Genomic DNA, 20,307 nt, shown 5'->3' with positions numbered 1-20,307 from the left:
AAAAAAAAAGTTCCCAGTCATTTCTCAACAGTGTGTATACCACCTTTATCAGAGAAAACGTCATACAGTTATTTCTTAAACTGCTCTGACATCACATCCATGTAGCTCTACATTATAAAGCTGAGTCCGTCATTACTGCAAATAGAGGTATAGTTATGCTGTGCGTTACAAAGCATGTGCTGTGTGAATTATAGATAAATAAAAAGTTAATGGTCTAAAACGTCATTCCAAGTATAAAAAACTCTTAAAAAAATGTAATGGACCAAAGTATAAATAAAAATGTCAAATAGAAAATACATGGTAAAATAAGTAAATAAAGCAGAGCACTACAAGCAACTCATCTGCTCTGATTCACTGGCTTGCTTCAACCTCCCAAAAATGAATTTACAATTGTACAAACAAAAATGTTAGACTGATGAACAATTACTCTATGTGCATTGTGAATGTTAAGTAAAGTTTTCAGCAGTCATCATCCAAATGTTTAAACTGTCCCCAGCTGTTAAAACTGTCCAAGTCTGGAGGGAAGCGTCCACTTCACTGCTGCAGGACTGTTTTGAAAACACAGAGCTCAGACCTGGAGGAATACAGCTCATCTGTCTTGGCTTACATAGCCTTCTGTACTGAGACCGTGCTTACCACCAAAACCATCAAGGTGTTCCCAAACCAGAAACCATGGCTGGACAGGAACGTACGGTCTCAGCTCAGAGCACGAGATGCTGCCTACAGGTCAGGAGACAGCCTGGCTTACAGTAATGCCCGCAGAGAACTAGAGAAGGGCATTAGAGAAGCCAAGAGCAGATACCAGCAGCGTATCATGGGGCATTTTGAAAACAACGACCCCCGCAGCATGTGGAGAGGCATTAAAGTCTTAACAGACTACAAAAACGGCACCTCACAGACCAGCCATGACGCCACGCTTCCGGATGTCCTGAACCAGTTCTTTGCTCGCTTTGACAACCACACCAACAGAGTGAGAACTAAAACAACACCACCAAGGGAGGAGCCTGTACTCGTCCTACAGCGCCACCAGGTGAGATCCACTCTGATGAAGATTGACATCACCAAAGCAGCAGGACCAGACAGGGTATCAGGCCGCACACTGAAGTCATGTGCCGACCAACTAGCAGGGGTGTTTACCAACATCTTTAACCTCTCCCTGCAACAGTCTGTGGTCCCCACATGCCTCAAATCCACTAGCATTACCCCCGTGCCCAAAAAACAAACAGTCAGAGGTCTCAATGACTATCGCCCAATAGCCCTGACACCAATTGCTATGAAGTGCTTTGAGAGACTTGTACTATCCCACATCAAGGCCAACATCCCCACTGATCTGGACAGCCACCAGTTTGCCTACCGGGGGAAACAGATCTACGGAGGATGCCGTCTCAATAGCACTTCACACATCCCTGTCCCATCTGGAGCATCCAAACACTTACGCCAGGAAGCCATTTGTTGATTTCAGCTCCGCTTTCAACACAATAGTCCCCCATAAACTGGTAAACAAACTCAATAACCTTGGATTATCCACTACACTCTGCTCATGGATTATGGATTTCCTCACAAACAGACCACAAACCATCAAAATGGGCAACCGCACATCCTCCACCCTCACCCTGGACACAGGAGCACCGCGGGGCTGTGTGCTCAGTCCTGCCCTTTTCACCCTTTACACCCATGACTGCACACCCATCCACTCCTCTAACACTATAGTGAAGTTCGCTGATGACACCACTATAGTAGGATTGCTATCAGACAACGAGGAGGCGCACTACAGACATCTGGTTGAGTGGTGTACTGACGATAACCTGGTCCTTAACACTATAAAAACCTCATCATGGGTTTCAGGAGAACCAGGAAGATCACACCTCCCCCTCTCCACATAAACAGTAGTGAGGTCGAGAGTGTAAGTGACCTCAAATTCTTGGGAATCCACATCACAAAAGGATCTGACATGGGCCCTTAACACCTCCCACCTGGTGAAGAAAGCCCAACAGAGGCTGTTGTTCTTGAGGAAACTCCAAAAAAGCCAAACTCCCCTCTCAGCTCCTGGTCAACTTCTACAGGAGCACCATAGAGACAGTTCTCTGCCACTGCGCCACCGTGTGGTACACCAGCTGCACAGCAGAGGACCGGAGAGACTTGATAGTTAAAACAGGGCAGAGGATCGTAGGAACCAAGCTCCCGACTCTGGACACGGTATATGCTAGCCCCCCACCAATGCACTGCCAACAAATGTTTATACTGCACTGTTTGCACACATTTTAAATGCTGTACATAGTAACGTTTTGTATATTTTTATCTTGTATATTGTCATTAATATTATTATTATACACTGCTGCTGGCTATCTGCGAGCTGCCAAACGGAATTTCGTTGTATCACTACAATGCCAATAAAAACCTCTTCATCCATCTCTTGAGTGAATAATGCAGGTGTGCCTCAGCGGGTCCTCAGGTGACGTCACCCAGACACAGATGCGGGAGAGATGCTGAGGCTGCTGAATGGACAACACCAGGTGAGATGCATACATTAAGAAAACATTGCATTAAAAAAAAGATATTGTGAGTCTACAGGTAAGGCTATGGATCATGATGCAATAACCGTGATGAATTCCTACCTGAATTGCATCCAACAAACAGCCTGCAATAGACTATTTACTTCTCTATATTGTCCCATAATCAGGTTTAATGATTGATGAAGGGCCCACCTTGACCAATCAGTTCAAATCCCCTTTTTCTGGAGAGTCCCCTTTAAAAAAAAAAAAAAAAAAAAAAAAAAAAATAGTTTTGTTCAAGCTACTCCAGGCTGAATTAGTAAAAAGAAAACTACAACTCCCAGCGTCCCACAGCGACACACAACAACAAACGAGAGGGAGGCAGCAGCTGGGAGAGAAGGAGACAGACTGCGTGAAGTGGAGGAAATAGAGAGAGAGACTGGGAGAGGTTTCCTTACTTAAATGGGGGTTTTCTCCGCAGCAGAGGAGGACAACTGACGGAGAGAAATCTGCTCAAAATGGCTATAAACCAGGAGGTGGAACGCATCGCTAAAAAGCTGGATAAAATGGTGCACAAGAAGAACACGGTGAGTGCAAAAAACAGTTGCAGCATCCGCAGAAAACAGGCGATCAGGTGATGGGCTCTACCTGAACAGCTGAGAGGGGAACATTCTGGAAACAGCGAGTGATAAACTCTGATCGCTGCTCTGTTGAAGAGGATTTCCACATTTCTGCTGATCATTTCACACATTACAAGGTTGCTGCTTTTGTTTTTGATGATTTTGGGGGAAAAGTTTGTCCATAAATCACTGCAGCCATTGGTCAAAAAGCTGCCAATTATATCACCCGCACCTTGAGGTAATTATCTTGTCAACTCACTGCTGAGCTTGTTATCTAAATAGCTTCAGGGATTATTGAAATCACATGGTGGCTAGATTGAGTGTGGAATTAAAACATATTTAGGAAATATATTATTATTATTATTATTTAAATTTTTAAATAGTGGTCACATTTTACATACTAGCAAAGTGGATTGTTAATTCTTCAACATGTAAATATTTTATTGGAAAACAAAAGTGAAGTAATAAAATAATGTAAAAAGAATGCAGAATTATATTTTGAAAATGTATCTCATAGCACTTGTAAGCTTTGGGCAGTTCTGTCGTAAAGCTGATAAATGTCACATTCATCTTTTGTTGAATTAATAATCACTAGCAACAATGTCAGTGATATTTAAAAAAACGTTTACCTAATTTAAAAGAACCCCCCCCCCCCAACAAATCAAAAGTAGAACATTTTCAGTGCATGTGAACTTTCATTTTTATTTTCCTTTTAATTGATTAAATCAGGAAAGGGTCCTGACTAACTGTCAACACATTAGCTGTAAAAATAAATTTAAAAAAAAAAGCACTACATCAATACAAAACAACTGGAAATACAAAACTTGATCCAACCGAGTTTATACTAAACTAAAACTAGTCATTTATAAGAGTAAAGTTTAATGCTCATTGTCCCTCAACATGACCACCACACCCTGAGGCCAAATCACGTCAGCATTCATGAAAAGCAAAATGTCCCGCTAACTACAGTTCATCTGAATTGTATGGTCATGATTAGAACATTTGCTCAAGGTGTTCATAGTGGGGAATCCATAATGTAAGGGGTCCTAGCAAATACTCTTACATTAGATTAAAATGAACATATATTTGAGTGCATATTTTTTTGACCACAAGTGGTGAAAAGACACCACACAACGAAAAAGCCCGAAAAAAAGATGATGCTCTGGTTTGGTCTCCACCAACTCCTGAGGGAAATATCTTGTTCTATAACTGCTATAATAAATGTTCTAATGTATTCAACAGCTAGCAGCTAGCTGTGGTTTATATGGGAGGTTTTAGGACTGGCTATTGGTACTAAATACCTTTTTTAAGGTATCGACTGAAAAAAGATCATGTACCAGGTTGTATCGTAACTTGTTTCCTACTTGGTACCTACATTCTATCGCTTTTGTTCCTATATCTAGATAAAAAAAAGACTTTATCATTTTGTTTGCAGCTAATCACTGCAAGCATCCTTTGATTTCAGGCGACATGTGATTTGCCAAATACTGCAGCAGCTAAAACGCATTCAGCCAGGATTACCTGAACACGGCTCTTAACAAAGATATTGTTGAGCCGGCTGCTACCAGCTAATGGTACTACAAGCAAAAACAGTGCTACCAAAGGCGACAGCGCAGACCTAGCTAATGGTGTTAACCTCAGGGGGAACCATTCCACAACAACACTGTCCAGTCGCCGGGAATGGGGCAACGTTAGCAGCGGTATAAGCGCAGTGCAGAGCGGCGGCCGTGGCAATCAGCTAGCCAGTGGGACACAGAGACGGCTTCTGTTCACTGCTAGCTGTTCGCTTCTGGGTATCGAATACATTTGGAATTCCTGGTGTCATGTATGGGCTCTTAAACGTCCTCATTAAGTGACAAAATAAAGTGAAACTCTCCTGGCCAAAAGTGAGCATGAGCTCCACACAAAGAAAGCTCCACTCGCTAAAATTCAGTCTTGTGGTTCCATCATTCTCTTGGTGACCTTTAGTATACATTGAACTGTCTCAGGGTTTGTGGTGGATAGCTGTTCAGCTGTGTGTGGCAAGAACTATGAATCTTCAAATGTAATACAAAAGACCACCTTGACTTTATTGGTTAAGTGAGAGTCGACGTAAACAAATCTGTGAACATTTCTGTGCATTAAATGGACAAAAACTTAGCAGAAACTTTGACAGACGCACATCATTTCCAGATTAATCCTCCAGGTGTTCAATCACTGAGCTGTAAATGTGGTGAGTCGATCTCACCGCATGTACTGGCTAAGAAGCTAATGTGAAGGTTTCCATTGATTGTTCTGTCTACAGGAAGGAGCTCTCGACATGCTAACGGAACTAAAGAACATCAAGATGTCTCTGGAGACCCTGCAGGTAATGAACTGACACAAGATTAATTATTACTGCACAAGTCTCTTTAAGTAATGCAGGCACATCAACCACAACAGGCACATCAGGATTCCTCTGAGGAGGAAGCTTATACTTTTAAACAGGCTTTCTAACATGCTAAAATTATTATTTTTTTCTTGTGCTGTGCACACAATATCAGAACGAGCCAAACCTTGGGCAGCACAGACAGGAGGACTCAGGGTTAATTAATTAATCAATGACAGAATGACTGATTGAAATGTTCAATAAAATCTGATGACTTAGAAACACACATTTTATTGACTAAAACTATATTAAGGGCCGTTTCACAAGCCATTCTTTATTCAGTTTTAATCAGACTGGACGCAGTTCAATCCCTGCTGCGGCTGGTTTGGACAATTGTGAGTGCAGAAATCGTATGCTGGTGCAGAACAAAACAATTGTTCCTACATGTCCAGACTAAGTCATGGATTAGAGTATGAGGTGCTCAAATCATAGATGGGACCGACGGTAAAAGGTAACGTCTGTTGGTTGTTGGAACTGTAGTTTAGTGTCTGTCTACAAAGATAGACCAAAACAATGACCGTAGGCTGGATAACAGTAATGCAGGGGGGCACAATAGAGTTAAAATTTTTGTCCATCCATCCATTTCCTTCCGCTTATCCGGGGCCGGGTCGCGGGGGCAGCAAGCTAAGGAGGGTCCTCCAGACGTCCTTCTCCCCAGCAACACTTTCCAGCTCCTCCTGGGGAACCCCGAGGCGTTCCCAGGCCAGACGAGATATATAATCTCTCCAGCGTGTTCTGGGTCTACCCCGGGGCCTCTTACCAGTTGGACGTGCCTGGAAAACCTCTAAAGGGAGGCGTCCAGGAGGCATCCTGATCAGATGCCCGAGCCACCTCAGCTGGCCCCTTTCGACGCGAAGGAGCAGAGGCTCTACTCCGAGCTCCCTCCGGATGTCTGAGCTCCTCACCCTATCTCTAAGGCTGAGCCCAGCCACCCTACGAAGGAAGCTCATTTCGGCCGCTTGTATTCGCGATCTCATTCTTTCGGTCACTACCCAAAGCTCATGACCATAGGTGAGGGTTGGAACGTAGATGGACTGGTAAATCGAGAGCGTTGCCTTTCGGCTCAGCTCCTTCTTCACCAAAACGGTCCGGTACAACGCCCGCATCACTGCTGACGCTGCACCGAACCGCCTGTCCATCTCCCGCTCCATTTTACCCTCACTCGTGAATAAGATCCCGAGATACTTGAACTCCCTCGCTTGGGGCAGTGACTCACTCCCAACCCAGAGGGTGCAATCCACCGTTTTCCGGAAGAGAACCATGGCCTCAGACTTGGAGGTACTGACTCTCATCCCGACCGCTTCACCCTCGGCTGTGAACCGCCCCAGTGCGTGCTGAAGGTCACGTTCTGAAGAAGCCAACAGAACCACATCATCTGCAAAAAGCAGGGATGTGATTCTGAGGTCCCCAAACCGGAAACTCTCCTCCCCCCGGCTGCGCCTTGAAATCCTGTCCATGAAAATCACAAACAGGATTGGTGACAATGGGCAGCCCTGGCGGAGGCCAACACGCACTGGGAACAAGCTCGACTTTGTGCCGAGTATCCGGACACAGCTCTCACTTTGGTCATACAAGGACCGAATGGCTCGTAGTAACGAACCAGGTACCCCATATTCCCGCAGTACCCCCCACAGGACTCTCCGAGGGACACTGTCGAAGGCCTTCTCCAAGTCCACAAAACACATGTAGACTGGATGAGCAAACTCCCATGCACCCTCCAACAGACCTGCAAGGGTAAAGAGTTGGTCCGCTGTTCCACGTCCAGGACGGAATCCGCATTGCTCCTCCTGAATTCGAGGTTCGACAATCGGAAAGAATTTTGTTCAGCAAGATAATCTTCACCAATGCACACCATTTTTTGACTTTTAATGCTTAAAGGCTATGAACTTGCTACACCACAGTCACATGACTATCACAACCATTAAGCTAAAGGTGGTCTAGTGCTAAGCATGATGACATTTAGTAGTGAAATTTAGCCACTTGTTAGCAGCCGACTTTTTAAAGACATTCAAAATCTTTAAAATCCACGAGGGGTATATACTGACAAATGTATATACATATACACATTTTGTAAGCTTGTGTTAACCACAGACCTTATTTCAGGCATCTAGCTCCAACCATTGACTGACTCTCTCGCTCTCGCTCTCTGTCTCTCTCTGTCTGTGTCTCTGTCTCTCTCTCTCTGTCTGTGTGTGTGTGTGTGTAGTCCACCAGAGTTGGGATGTCGGTGAACGCGGTGAGGAAACACAGTTCAGATGAAGAAGTTCAGACTTTGGCCAAAGTTCTCATCAAGTCCTGGAAGAAACTGCTGGGTAAGTGAGGGTGTGTGTTGTGTGTTCTTGTTCTTCTGTCTTTGTGAGGACCCATAAGATTTTCAGTCCAGGAGAGGACAGCCTTACAGTTGTGGTGGGTATTATGTCAATGAATAGTACTGATATAGACCTACAAGATTATGTGTTTCCAGAGTCTACGACAAATGTCTCTATTTGCCAGTCCACCATCTTGGTTTTTTTGCAACCCGAAGTGAGACGAGAGGTACAACCGAATGCTGAATAAGACATTTTTAGGCGACCAAAATGTTACAATTGACTTTAATGAACTGTAAACACACTGTTTAAGGGTTAAAGTTCTGAGATGAAAACACAGACAACTCCCAGATAGGACACTGTAGTAGTAGCAACCTGTCAATCACAAGGTAGCCACACTCTGAAACATCTATCTTACCCTGGATGAGACCATAATTTACTAAATTAACATCATGCTGTTTTGAAACTAGCAATGGAGACCATATACTCAAGTTTACAATTTTTACTGAGGTAATAAATCAATAGAGAAGTAAGGTCATTTTCTTATAGACTTCTATACAATCGGACTTCTTATGGAAACCAGAGGAGTCGCCCCCTGCTGGCCATTAGAAGGAATTCAATTTTAAGGCACTCTTGTGCCTACAAAATCTAAATGAAGAGGGTTGCGTCATCTGTATGGGCTTAGATTTAAAACAAAGGGTGCAGATATTTTGACAGGCATCAGACTGTATGCTACAGATGGGTCGTAACAGCTTCTTCTCGTGGATATGTTTTGTGTCCCGTCCTGCAGACGGTTCAGAGGGAAAGTCGGATGAGAAGGAGAAGGAGAAGAAGAAAGAAGGCTCTCCTGTGAGGTCATCGTCCACCTCCAAGGACTCTGGCATGAACGAGAAAAGGTCTGTCGCACAGGGATGGCGTCATGTTTTTGTTACTCTAACTGTTAGATGAAGATGAGGTCTCTGTTGAAGACAGAAGTGTATCAGTGTCTTTTATTGACAAGAGGATTTAATGTGCTGTTTCTCTAAATCCAAACACTACTACACTTTTTGCATAACTTCTCCTCCTGTGAATCAGCAGTAAGAAGTCAGGGGAGTCCCCCTCCACACCCACCTCACCCTCCATGCCCACTACACCCACCACACCCACCTCCCCCACTACCTCGACCCTACCCTCTCAGGTCACCTTATTCCCCCCTGCACCCGTCACCACCAGCAGTGTGCGCAACAAGTGTCGAGAGTTGCTGGTGGCAGCGCTGCAGACTGATGGTGAGAAGATTATTATTTTATTTTTTTTATCCACAAATGTATTTAAATGTTTATACTATAACAAACTGAACATTCACACTTCTTCCATCTTTACACTTGTTCTAGTTAAGAAATGTTACAATCTAAAGGCTGAAATATAAAAAAACATTCTCACCCCAAAGTTCATTTAGAAACTGTTCTGGGCTTTAAATCATATCACATGATATGCTAGAGCACATTAATCTTTTTCTCAAAGCTTTATCATGCTAAGAAAAAACTCTACATTCCCATGACCTTGTGATTTGATCAAAATCATGTAAATCAAAAGCTGCAGAGCAGTTACTAAAAGACCCCTGAGGTGAGAATGTTCTGTCAACACAGTTTAAGGTCAAAAATTAACTTTGATGTTCAACTAGCTCAGTATGTAACATACATTTTCCTAAAGTCAAGGTTCACTTACTAGAGCTTTGGACAGTCTGCAGCCACCGTCTGCAATTAAAACTTACTCAGGTAGCATCATGTGACCTAAGTATAGAACTTGGTACTGATTAAAAACCAGTACCATTTGCTGAAGAATGGCATGGGATGAAGGTAAAAAAAAAAAGTAAGTGATCCTTGAGTTTAGGATATCATGAAGAAAGAATCTCTGTGCACTACTAAGGTGTAGATCAACTCCAAGCCAATACATTCATATTAGTTAATCACATTCTGCATTTTCTTATCTGTCCATTTTGCTTTGTAGTTTTGTTAAAAGTCAACTCGTGTGTGTGTGTGTGTGTGTGTGTGTGTGGCTTTTTACGTGCATAAAGCTAAACAAGTATGTGTGTGCGTGTGTGTTTTCCAGATGATCACAAGACCATTGGAGTTCACTGTGAGCATCTTGCAGCACAAATTGAAGAGGATATCCTTTTGTGTCATCAACAACTTTAATTACCGCAATGTTCCACATGAACAAACGGAACAAGACTTCACACCTGACTGAGAGATCTTAATCTGAGAGTACTGCGTGACGGCGCGTGTTTCACTTTGATAACGTCGCTCAAGATTTTATCTAAGAGTGTGACTCTGTCCGCTCAGCATTTTGTCCACCCCATTAAAATGAGCTTGCTAAATAGTTGACAAATTTATTTCCCTGATGTAATTTACGTGTTTTAGTCCTTGACGGCTCCTCGTGCCCACAGATCTTCCAGGAGTTTAAAACGACGGATATAAAATATAAAACTCGTCTACGAAGCCGCATCTCCAACCTCAAGGACCAAAAGAATCCGGACCTGCGGCGTAAGGTGCTGTGTGGACACATCTCTGCTCAACGCATCGCCTCCATGACTGCTGAGGTCAGTCATGGAGACATTGAGTCTCATCCTCACCTGTTGACGGTTTAAGGTTTAGGTTGAGGGAGGGTTTAGGTTTAAGGTTCCATAAGGGTCAGGGACAAGGAATGCTATTACTTGAATGAAGGCTGGTGCTGAACAAACATGTGTATGTGTGCAGGAGATGGCAAGTGCAGAGATGAAGCAGATGAGAGAGGCTCTGACTAAAGAGTCCATCAGAGAGCATCAGCTGTCGAAGGTCGGGGGAACTGAGACGGACATGTTCATCTGCAATAAGTGTCACGGAAAGAGCTGCTCGTACACGCAGGTAAGCGCACGCACAGAAATGTGTTTGGACACAGTTTTAAGGAAAATACTTCACTAAGATGTTTGGTGTGTGTTTGTGTGTTTAAAGGTGCAGATCCGCAGTGCTGATGAGCCGATGACCACCTTTGTGTTGTGTAATAGCTGCGGCAACCGATGGAAGGTAACTAAACAAATAGAAATAAAGTGAAGTATGGAATAGTATTAACAAAACAGCTGAATGTTTAAAGGTGCTAAATTAGGAAATTCAGACTATATCTATGATTGAGGGATTGCCGATTGGGAACCGGAGGGTTGGCGCTACGCTTCCTCAACAATGCTATGAGCTATCCAGTGGGGTGAACACACTAGGACTCGCATGCATTAAAACACGCTGCCGAAACAAAGCGTGGATTAAAGTTTGGATTAAAACACACACAGAGGGGGAGTGACTTCATGCTCTGCTCAGGTAGACATTTCTCCTCCATTTACCTACATAGCAAATAGTTAGCTACTATATGAATGCCATCAATTTGGAGGTTAGCACCTTTTAAGGCTAAACCAACAACAATAAAGTACACAGATGCTTCATATGATAGACAGAAGTTCCTACATGTATGTACATCCGCATACAAAATACAAATTACAAAATCTACAACAATCTAAAATCTTAATTCAAATATTGACACTTTGATGTTGAAAGGCGTTCTGTTATGTATAGATGATTTACTGAAGTGTATGTAGGGCGAGTTAAGTAGCTTCTCTAAATAACTGTATTACAACACATCTGTAACTGTGTATAAGGTTGAAGGGTTGACATGTAACAGACTCTCACCACAAGATGGCAGCAGAGACCAGGCTCTGTGGTACCGCTCTCCTCACCTTCAGTGTTGACTCCGTTTACCTTTGTATGTCCTCCTTACTGTCTCTCCCACCTGATTCTCTTCTTTCCCAACTTTTATATCTTTTATACACTACATTTATTCGTCTTACTTTTGTTCCATGTCTTCTTCACTTCTCTCTCTACTTTCCCCTTGAGCTTGTCTTTCTTTCTCATTTCCCTCAGATTTTGTCCTTGCCCTCCCCCTCTTGTTTACATCGCATACCTTCCTGTCGTTCTTTTCACGCTCCTCCCTCAATCTCATCCCTCTCCTTTCTTTAGCACATTTACTCCTTCCTTCCTCTGCTCAAAGTTTTCCCGGGCCCTCCCCTCCCCCCTTATTTAACTCCTGGCTCGAGGTCAAGTTGAAGCCACTAGTTTGATACGCTTATGGTTTGTGGGAAGTTTCTGTTGTTGTTTCATCACTTTGAGAATCTGGCGTGAGGCTCTAATATATATATATATTTTTTTAAATGTTTTTTTAAAAACTACATTAAGTTGTATTACCTCCCTAAACTCAGGAATCAGCATCCAAAATGCTCTATTCGTCAAAATGACACACAGAACCTCTAGATATTTTATTTAATGTTATTTTATTCAAGAGTGAAAAATTTGTATCGTGAAATCACACTCAGTGTAACTTTTGATTTTGCTTTAATGAAGACCAGACACAAAACCAGTATATGGTGGCTGTTGCAAGGCTGTTTTTATTATTTTTTATCATGGCTATTAACTTTTTTGTTTATGATATGGATGGATTGGAAATTATACATTTTAGAGTTTCAGGGTTAGAACCCAATAACACACAAACCACTTAAAAAAAGTACTACTTGATTAAGGTTTGAAGCTATTTAAGGAGCAAATTTATGGCAGTATATTTTAAGATTTAAGTTACCAGATCTATGTTGCTTATTGTACTGTGAATTTAAGTAAGGCTTCTGCTGAAAGCAGCTTGATGAGAATGCGGAGAGCCTGAAACTGAACAGAAAATGATCTGTAAAAGCAAAACCTTAAACGCTCCATATATAGAGGTACAGCGTAGGTGATAATTCTCTGTAAATGTGAGCTACAACTTTCATATTACAAAGAATTGGTGCTCCATTGTTTAAAATAAACAGCCATGCAAACTTGTCACCTTGAATTTAAAATCTTTCAATGTGTGGGTTTGCAAATGTTTGAGGAAGGAAATGCATCTAAGACGTTTGTACACACACCTCAAAGATGTAAAGTAACACTGTATGGAAACGCAAATGTCTGTTTACAAAGGGTAAACTCCATAGTGCACCTTTTAAACTTAAGGTTTTCAACATAAAAATAAAAAAATTCAATGGAATCTGCTGCAAATTTAGCTTTAATTATAAGTTGAGAGTTGATGAATCTTGAAAGAATCTTTAATCAGTCTTTTTTTCTCTTTTTTTACAGTTCTGTTGAAGAGTGTGTGTGTGTGTGTGTGTGTGTGTGTGTGTGTGTGTGTGTGTGTGTGTGTGTGTGTGTGTGTGTGTGTGTGTGTGTGTGTGTGTGTGTGTGTGTTTCTATCATGAAGCAAACTGACTAAAGTGAATAGATTTAAAAAAATTAATTAAGTTTTTTTTGTTTTATTATTTTTATATAAAAGTGAAAGCTGTAATATATTTAGAGAAGAAGATGCCAGTTCATGTTGTGTATTTGGTTTCATTTGTTTTGAGCACTTAGAATTTATTTATTTCTAGATGAAGCTTTAAGCCAGATTGAAATCACATTCAAGCCTTATGGAAATAGCGAATGTGCCTTTCTTTGCCATGTTGTGCTGCCACAATGTTTTTCCATTTCCATTTCTATTAAAGTTGCTCTTGGATTAAGATCACTTTACTGCACTTTCTTCTTTTTTGTCTTGCTTGTTTGGATTTTGAAGTCATAATATCTCAACTGCCTTTTTAACAGATTTGAAAAAAAACGTATACTGTACTATTTATACTGTAAGTCTGGTTAACTTTACATCCACTGACATATATATGTGATAATAATGCAACAACCAGCATCAATGCTAGTTCTGGTCAACAGTGTGGAGTCTGTTGAACCAGTAACCACACCCTCTAATGATGCACCCTGCAGTACACACTACAACACTTCAGCAAGATAAGTTATTAAACCACTCATGCTCAGTAAAATCATCATTTTAAAGTGATATTTAGGTTACCATTAAGAACTTTTAACTAGTTGTGAATCCGTCTCAATGTTACACTGATGCCTCTATAAGACCTACATAAGTAGACGAGACCAGGAGGCACAGGAGAACCAGAACCAGGACTGAGGTGGGCAGATTAACAGACCCTGCTTCAGTCAAATGAGAGGTTTTCTAAAAGTTCACAGGGACAGCCAAAAATAAAAACAAAGTCTAAGTACTTTAAATTGCTCTTTAAAGTAAAGACTTTATCAAAGTATTCCCTATTACACTTCCTGAAAAGTCAGCTGTGTGTCTGACTTAATTGTAGACAATCTGTTCTTTTCTTCCTTAAAAATCTTCTAGCACCATCACATCGGCGAACTATGACAGAAAATAAACTATGATCTCTGTCGACAGAATTCTTCATCATGCTAACAGCCGTGAGGTGTTTTATAAATGAAGCTATTGGTGCGAGCATGTTGACATAGGCGATGAAAAGTGGTGAGAAAACACAGCACCGGTTGTGTTTGTTGTGACAACACTGCTGAGAGAGAGAGAGAGAGAGAGAGAGAGAGATCTGTTAGGTGTCTTCTTCCTGGATGGAAAACAGACTGAAGTCATGTGGTTCAGACAGAACGCAGTACAGAGAAGTGGTTACTTAGTGAACGGATTACAAACGGACCATGTAATTGTTCCTAACTGACTATTTATTTATTTTCACCATATTTGGTTTACGGCATGGTTGGGACGAGGAATCATCTAAAAGTTAACGTCACAGCCATTTTGTCTATAAAGCTAAGGAAAATTCTAGTTGAATATTAAATGGGTAAATTCGGTATATTTCAACCAGGAACCGATTTTCCTATGTTTTTGTGTGAATAAAAGGGACAACAATTATTGAAAAAGGGTCCAGTATTGAGGGAGGGAGCAGGCGGCCGCTACGAACGGGCTGCAGTCGCTTGGAACAACGCCTCATCATTTATTCACAACTACTAGAAGTGGACAGATTTAAAACATTTTGCCAAACCTTTCGCTTGATCAGGTCTATTTGTTGTTGTGTGTCTCACTCGGAGAAGTTGCGGTGAGAAATCTTGAGTTGCATCATCATTGTCATAATCATCTAAATATTCAGCAATGGCATTGAACATCTTTTAGACCAGTGGTTCTCAAATGGGGGTACGTGTACTCCTGGGGGTACGTGAAGGCACTCCAGGGGGTACGTGAGATTTTTAAAAAATATATTTAAAATTAGCATCCATTCAAAAATCCTTTAAAAAAATGTATTTAATAAATATTCAATAAAATATAAGTGTAAGTTCAAAAACTGAATTTAATGCAACAATGCAATCTTCAGTGTTGACAGTTTAATAAATCAGACATTGATGGCAGAGCGCTGTGTGTTACATCTTTTTTTCAACCAAAAATGCTTTGCGCTGGTTAGGGGGTACTTGGCTAAAAAAGTATCTCACAGGGGGAACATCACTGAAAAAAGGTTGAGAACCACTGCTCTAGACAACAATAAGCTACGCTTTCTTTACTCCAACACAACAAACTCTGACCACACCGGCCCTCCTCTCTCCAACTCACACTCAGGTTGCAGTACTTGTAGTCACCATTGTATGAATGCACTGTGAATAACATCACCATGTTCTCAGATCCCAGCAATTACTCTTGTCAGAAACTATGTTAATCAGATACGGTAGGCTACCGAAAGTAATCATGGTTGCTAGCTAAGCTAAAAGGAATTGCATCCAATTCGCCAACTTTTACAGGGTCATTATTTCCAATATCCTGGAAAGAGCTGTGTAATTGGTACTTTATAGGGTAAAAATAAAAGCTTGTTAATTTTATAAGCAGTTAATTGCTAAAGGAATTTACTTTAAAAATTGCATGTGTTAGAAAAGATCGGTACACTTGTTGAGTGTTGCAATATTATGTTTCGTTATACTGTATCGATACTCAAAGAACTCAAATATGTATGAATAGTTTACATCCAAAGATTTGTGGCAGATATATAGCACTACAAGTAGGAGTGGGAATGCAGAACCCATTGTTCTAATTGCCTTCAAAACGTTTTTTTCAAAACTAATTTATAAGCATATTTTGCTGTGTTTTTTTTAATATGATAGTTTTCCTAATTAAAAAAAAATATATATATATATTGACTTATTTATCGCAATATATTGAATCGTAATCCCTGTATCACGAAAGGTATCGCATCGCTAGATTCTTGCCAATACACAGCCCTACTTGTCGCATATTAGAGTAACAAAATATTGTTGCCGGTTGACTAGAACACACAGCTCTGAAAGTGATAAGCAGGAGAAATTAAGATTATCAGTTTTCATCAACAGAAAACGAGAGTGGAATGCTGGGAAAGAAACATTGATGGACAGATAAAGAATTGCCAGTGAGTGAGCGTTTGTGTGAGAATATGGAGGTATGAGACAGTGTGTGTCTTTATACTGTGTGGGTATGTGTGTGTGTGTGTGTGTGTGTGTGTATGTGTGTGTGTGTGTGTGTGTGTGTGTCCCATAGAGAATTACTCCCAAACACAAATGTCTCAGGTTACAGTGAACTGTGGAAAAAGACCAGAAATCCATACACACACACTACAAATGGACTGCTTCACAGGTTGGGTGTGTGTGTTGGTTTCCTTTAGGAACTGAGTGTTGGGAGTATCAACAGAGGAAGTCAAGAGCTCTGTCTGTTTCTGCTCAGTTCATGTTCACTTTCAGTTCAAACAATCAAGTCAAACAGGATTTTCACTTAAAAAAAGTGTCCGTTTAGAACCCTTGTTTATTTAAAAAGGATGCGTCTCAAGATTGTTTATGTTGATCATTTACTGAATGTTTAAAACAAAAGTGCAAAAAACTATGTGTTTGTATGTCCTTATCAGATCCTTTAAGCTCCAAACCCCCCCCAAAATATCGATCAGGCTGTAAAAATAAGACCAGAGTCGTCAAACAACATAATAACTTACTTCATTCTGAGCGTGGAAAAAAATATTCTATACCCCAATACATTTTATAAATCATTTATCATATCAAAGAAGTGAAGGTGGCAAGGTAGAGGGCTTTATTCCCAGCAGATACACTGGTACTGACAAGACTCAGTACCAGTCCATCTCACTCAGACAAGACACCGGGAGAAAATCAATTCCACAAACACTGAACAAACGAAGCTGCTTCTCATTGGATGTTCAAGGGTTTTTGTTTATATATATATATATATATACAATTAAAATCACAGTTTTAACAAAATATAAAATAAATAACATTAACAATACTAAGATGAATGCATTCTGAGTAATTGTCCTAGGCATCTCTTTTTTTAAATCTGTTGTTCCAGCCTCCGCAGACAACTACAAATATTTATTTTCTTCAAACTACATTTCCCATGAAGGGTGTAAGCATCCCATCTCACATAACATCTTTTTTTCTACATATCATTTTTATAAGCTTTTTTTCATTAATATATCTATTTATATATTTTTTGCACCTGGGATTTCCTCCCACCCCCCCTTCCTGAATTGACCAACCACAGTTCAGCCCAACAACCTCCTGCAGCCAATCAGGAGCAGGCGTCCGAGTGGGCATCAAACAGTGGTGAGGTCAAAGGTGAGAGGTCATGGAGGCAGCGGTCAGCAGCAGCAGTGCCCAGGTAGGCCACCCTGGTGTGTGTTTAGAGGGATGTATAGTGTGTGTAGATTTGTATTACTATACTTACTAGGATAACTATGATCTTTAGTTTTAGAACTTGATCTTTAGAGAAGAGAGACCATTTAATCTTCTTTGGTCCTTCCTGACCAATAAAACTGCAGTTTTCAATTTTGAACCTTAGCGACCCCTCACTCTGACCTCTTCATTTTCTATGACACTTTCTGGACTTACACAACTTCCAAGAACCAAAAGATAGTTTTTCAAACGTTCTCTGTTGAACCAAATCGCAAAGATATTCAATCTAAAATAATACAGAATAGCAAAAAGCCAATTTTCACATTTGAGAGGCTTTTGATCAGCTAATCAAATATTAAAGTATGGATTATCCAATTGTATAGTAACACAAATTTTGTAAATGTGTGTAAATGTGTGTATTCTTCCAAACTCCAGTGTTTATTGCACCAGTGGTGTTTGTGGTGTTGAGTTGGGTCGAGATCAGTACAGTCTCTTGCAAAAAGTCCAGGAAGGGGAGAGAGTGGGGTAAACCAAATAAACAAAACCAAGAATAATCAACATATTTGAAATGTTTCATATAGTTTTCTCTTAAAAAATAGACCTTGTCTGTTTGTAAATCAGTAGTCAGAAGGAGGTGACGTCCATCCATTTGTCCGTTTGTTTATCACAGGAGTGAAATGATTGATCCAGCAAACAAGAGTGAAAAAGATCTTGTGGTTTGTAGCAGGGGATGGAGGGAGCACCTTGTGTTTTCCAGTTGAAAGAACAAAAAGAAAGAGAAAGAGAAGGAATATGACAGCATCCATCTTTTTCCTTTTGACTTTCCATCATTTCTCAAAGTGGAGAACTTGAGGATGAAAAACAAGGTGATGGAGTGGGCGGATGTCAGGGATAAACACCTTTTAATTGGCTCTTCATCGAACAACTGAGGGGCAAATTAGTAAAAATCCAATAAGAATCCGTGGCACAGGTGTATACTTCTCCCATTGAAATGCATTCAAATCTCCCAAGTAAATAATATCCCAAAGGAATACTTCAACATCCGGATGACTTCCTTCTCTCCTCGAGGTGAAAAACACAAAAAGGTGAGGAGACGAGGGAAAAGAAGAGGTTCACAGGTAGGAAATTGGTTGAAAGGATAGAAGGATGGAAGTGTTCAGTAGCTTTAGGAGTCGACAGGAGAGGATGGAAGATTAAAATAAAATTTAAAAAAATCCAATATTTGTCAGGCTTATTCAAGGTCTACTTACTTAGCTTTTTCCAGACATTCCAACCACATCCTTCAAGACAGAATTTGCTCAGACCTTTCAGATTGTGCAAAACCATCCACTGAGGAAGACTGAGATGTGGTTAAAAGCTCCAGAGAGAAGATAGTAAGTGGACCCTTGTTTGACACTGTCAAACTATTAATAACAAATGTTTGTTTGTAAGGCTGTGGGGGAGTTCATTTTAAAAAACAATATTGGGCTATGTGTCAAATATTGTCATCGGCCGTGTTAATTAAAATAGAAAATAATTACAAAGAGTTAATTTAAATTTGACAAAATTATTTATGAATATTTCCCTCCTGACAAAAAATAAAAGAAGATATTGTTCAAATAACACAAAATTTTTTCAATCAAATAAAAAAAAAAATGCAACTATTACCTGACAAATACTTGTATATTATGTTGATGAGTTTACTAGTGAAATGTGGGAAGAGTGGGGGGAGAAAAAGTGGGATCGGAGTGCAAAAAAATAAAGATTTAATGAGAACAAAGAGAGAAGAGGGGAAATAAAGGAGAGAGGAGTCAACCGGGGATGAAAGCTGAGAGGAGGAAGGAAGGTCTTGGTAACAATACTTAACGTTGAGGGTATGGAGAAGAAAAAAAAAAGAAAAGAGGACAGTCTTGGCAGTAATCGGAGAGATTTGAGATTCTCAGAAGTGAACTGAGGAGGCGAGGAGCTGTCTGATCATTTTTGGGAAAGTTTTGTGCTGGAGAAGTGATGAAATGGTCTGGCATCAAGGGAGGTGGTGAGGGACTAGGATTCAGAGGAGGTACGCGAGCCGCCGTGAAGGAGCGACTTGTAGATGCTGGAGGAGAGGAATCGTGGGTAGGAGTCCCTGTGCATCAGCGTGTAGATCTGTAGCTGGGCGTCTTCGAACGAGTGAGGCGTCGGGTCCTGAATCTTTCTGTTGATCACCTCTCGAACTCGGGCGTCCAGACTCACCTGGTGGGACATTCAGTTTAGTTTAGAGCTAAAACAAGACATTAAAAGGACATGCAAATCTATTTTCTGTTGATAGACTCATTGTTTCACGGTTTGTAGTTTTGACATACACAGTTGGGGAGAAAGGAGGTTTTAAAAAGTGCTTGAAACACCTGCAGAAAATAAGTGAGATCTGGTTTCAAACTCATACTGCACCTAAGAACCTGTCTCTGAACTCTCAGATGTGGACTCGCTGGCTGAATAAAGTTTGAAGTTGTTTTGTGCTCTGTAGCTTTGTTATTATCTTCCATAGACGCCTGAACACATACAGTTATCAGCACTGGAACACACACACTCACAAGGGCCCCACAGACACGGCACCAGCAGATATTTATAGCACGACAAGCAGTCTCCTATGTTTTCTCTCTGCTCTTATTTAGGACACACACACACACACACACACACACACACACACACACACACACACACACACACACACACACACACACACACACACACACACACACACACACACACACACACACACACACACACACACACACACACACACACACACACACACACACACACACAAGAGAGACAGGCATCCTACCAAGGTCACACATGCAGTCAGACAGCCAGGCATGCATCTTCTCTGCCACTCACACGCCTGGATATATCTCTGTATTCTAATATGTATGTATGTGTCTATAAAAAGCCTCTACTGCCTGACAC

The 20,307-nt window shown here is 41.0% G+C and overlaps 2 protein-coding genes across 4 annotated transcripts in view; one reads left to right on the top strand and one right to left on the bottom strand.

The window, feature by feature from the left end:
* The first annotated feature begins 2,817 nt into the window (after positions 1 to 2,817).
* tcea2 (transcription elongation factor A (SII), 2) lies at positions 2,818 to 13,349 on the top strand. 3 transcript variants are annotated; one of them, XM_054609651.1, is made up of 10 exons: positions 2,818 to 3,079; positions 5,397 to 5,459; positions 7,726 to 7,831; positions 8,616 to 8,721; positions 8,900 to 9,090; positions 9,914 to 9,971; positions 10,250 to 10,403; positions 10,561 to 10,707; positions 10,795 to 10,866; positions 12,985 to 13,349. In XM_054609651.1, the coding sequence occupies exons 1-10, from the start codon at positions 3,011 to 3,013 to the stop codon at positions 12,991 to 12,993; spliced, it is 975 nt and encodes a 324-aa protein (XP_054465626.1). In that variant the 5' UTR covers positions 2,818 to 3,010; the 3' UTR covers positions 12,994 to 13,349. The 3 variants fall into 3 exon arrangements, with proteins under 3 accessions (XP_054465626.1, XP_054465627.1, XP_054465628.1); XM_054609652.1 differs by having other exon boundaries at positions 2,822 to 3,079; positions 8,903 to 9,090; XM_054609653.1 differs by lacking the exon at positions 2,818 to 3,079 and adding an exon at positions 3,095 to 3,350.
* Positions 13,350 to 16,899: 3,550 nt separating this feature from the next.
* Positions 16,900 to 20,307, bottom strand: part of rgs19 (regulator of G protein signaling 19) — a 28,427-nt gene continuing 25,019 nt past the window's right edge. Inside the window, 1 exon segment of the mRNA XM_054609480.1 lies at positions 16,900 to 19,593. Within this exon segment, the coding sequence (XP_054465455.1) occupies positions 19,405 to 19,593 (189 nt within the window). The 3' untranslated portion in view covers positions 16,900 to 19,404.

The sequence above is a fragment of the Anoplopoma fimbria genome, chromosome 12 (genome assembly GCF_027596085.1).
Source record: "Anoplopoma fimbria isolate UVic2021 breed Golden Eagle Sablefish chromosome 12, Afim_UVic_2022, whole genome shotgun sequence".
Taxonomy (NCBI): domain Eukaryota; kingdom Metazoa; phylum Chordata; class Actinopteri; order Perciformes; family Anoplopomatidae; genus Anoplopoma; species Anoplopoma fimbria.
The sequence above is the reverse complement of the archived record's forward strand: the minus strand, read 5'-3'. Positions and strand labels throughout refer to the sequence as shown.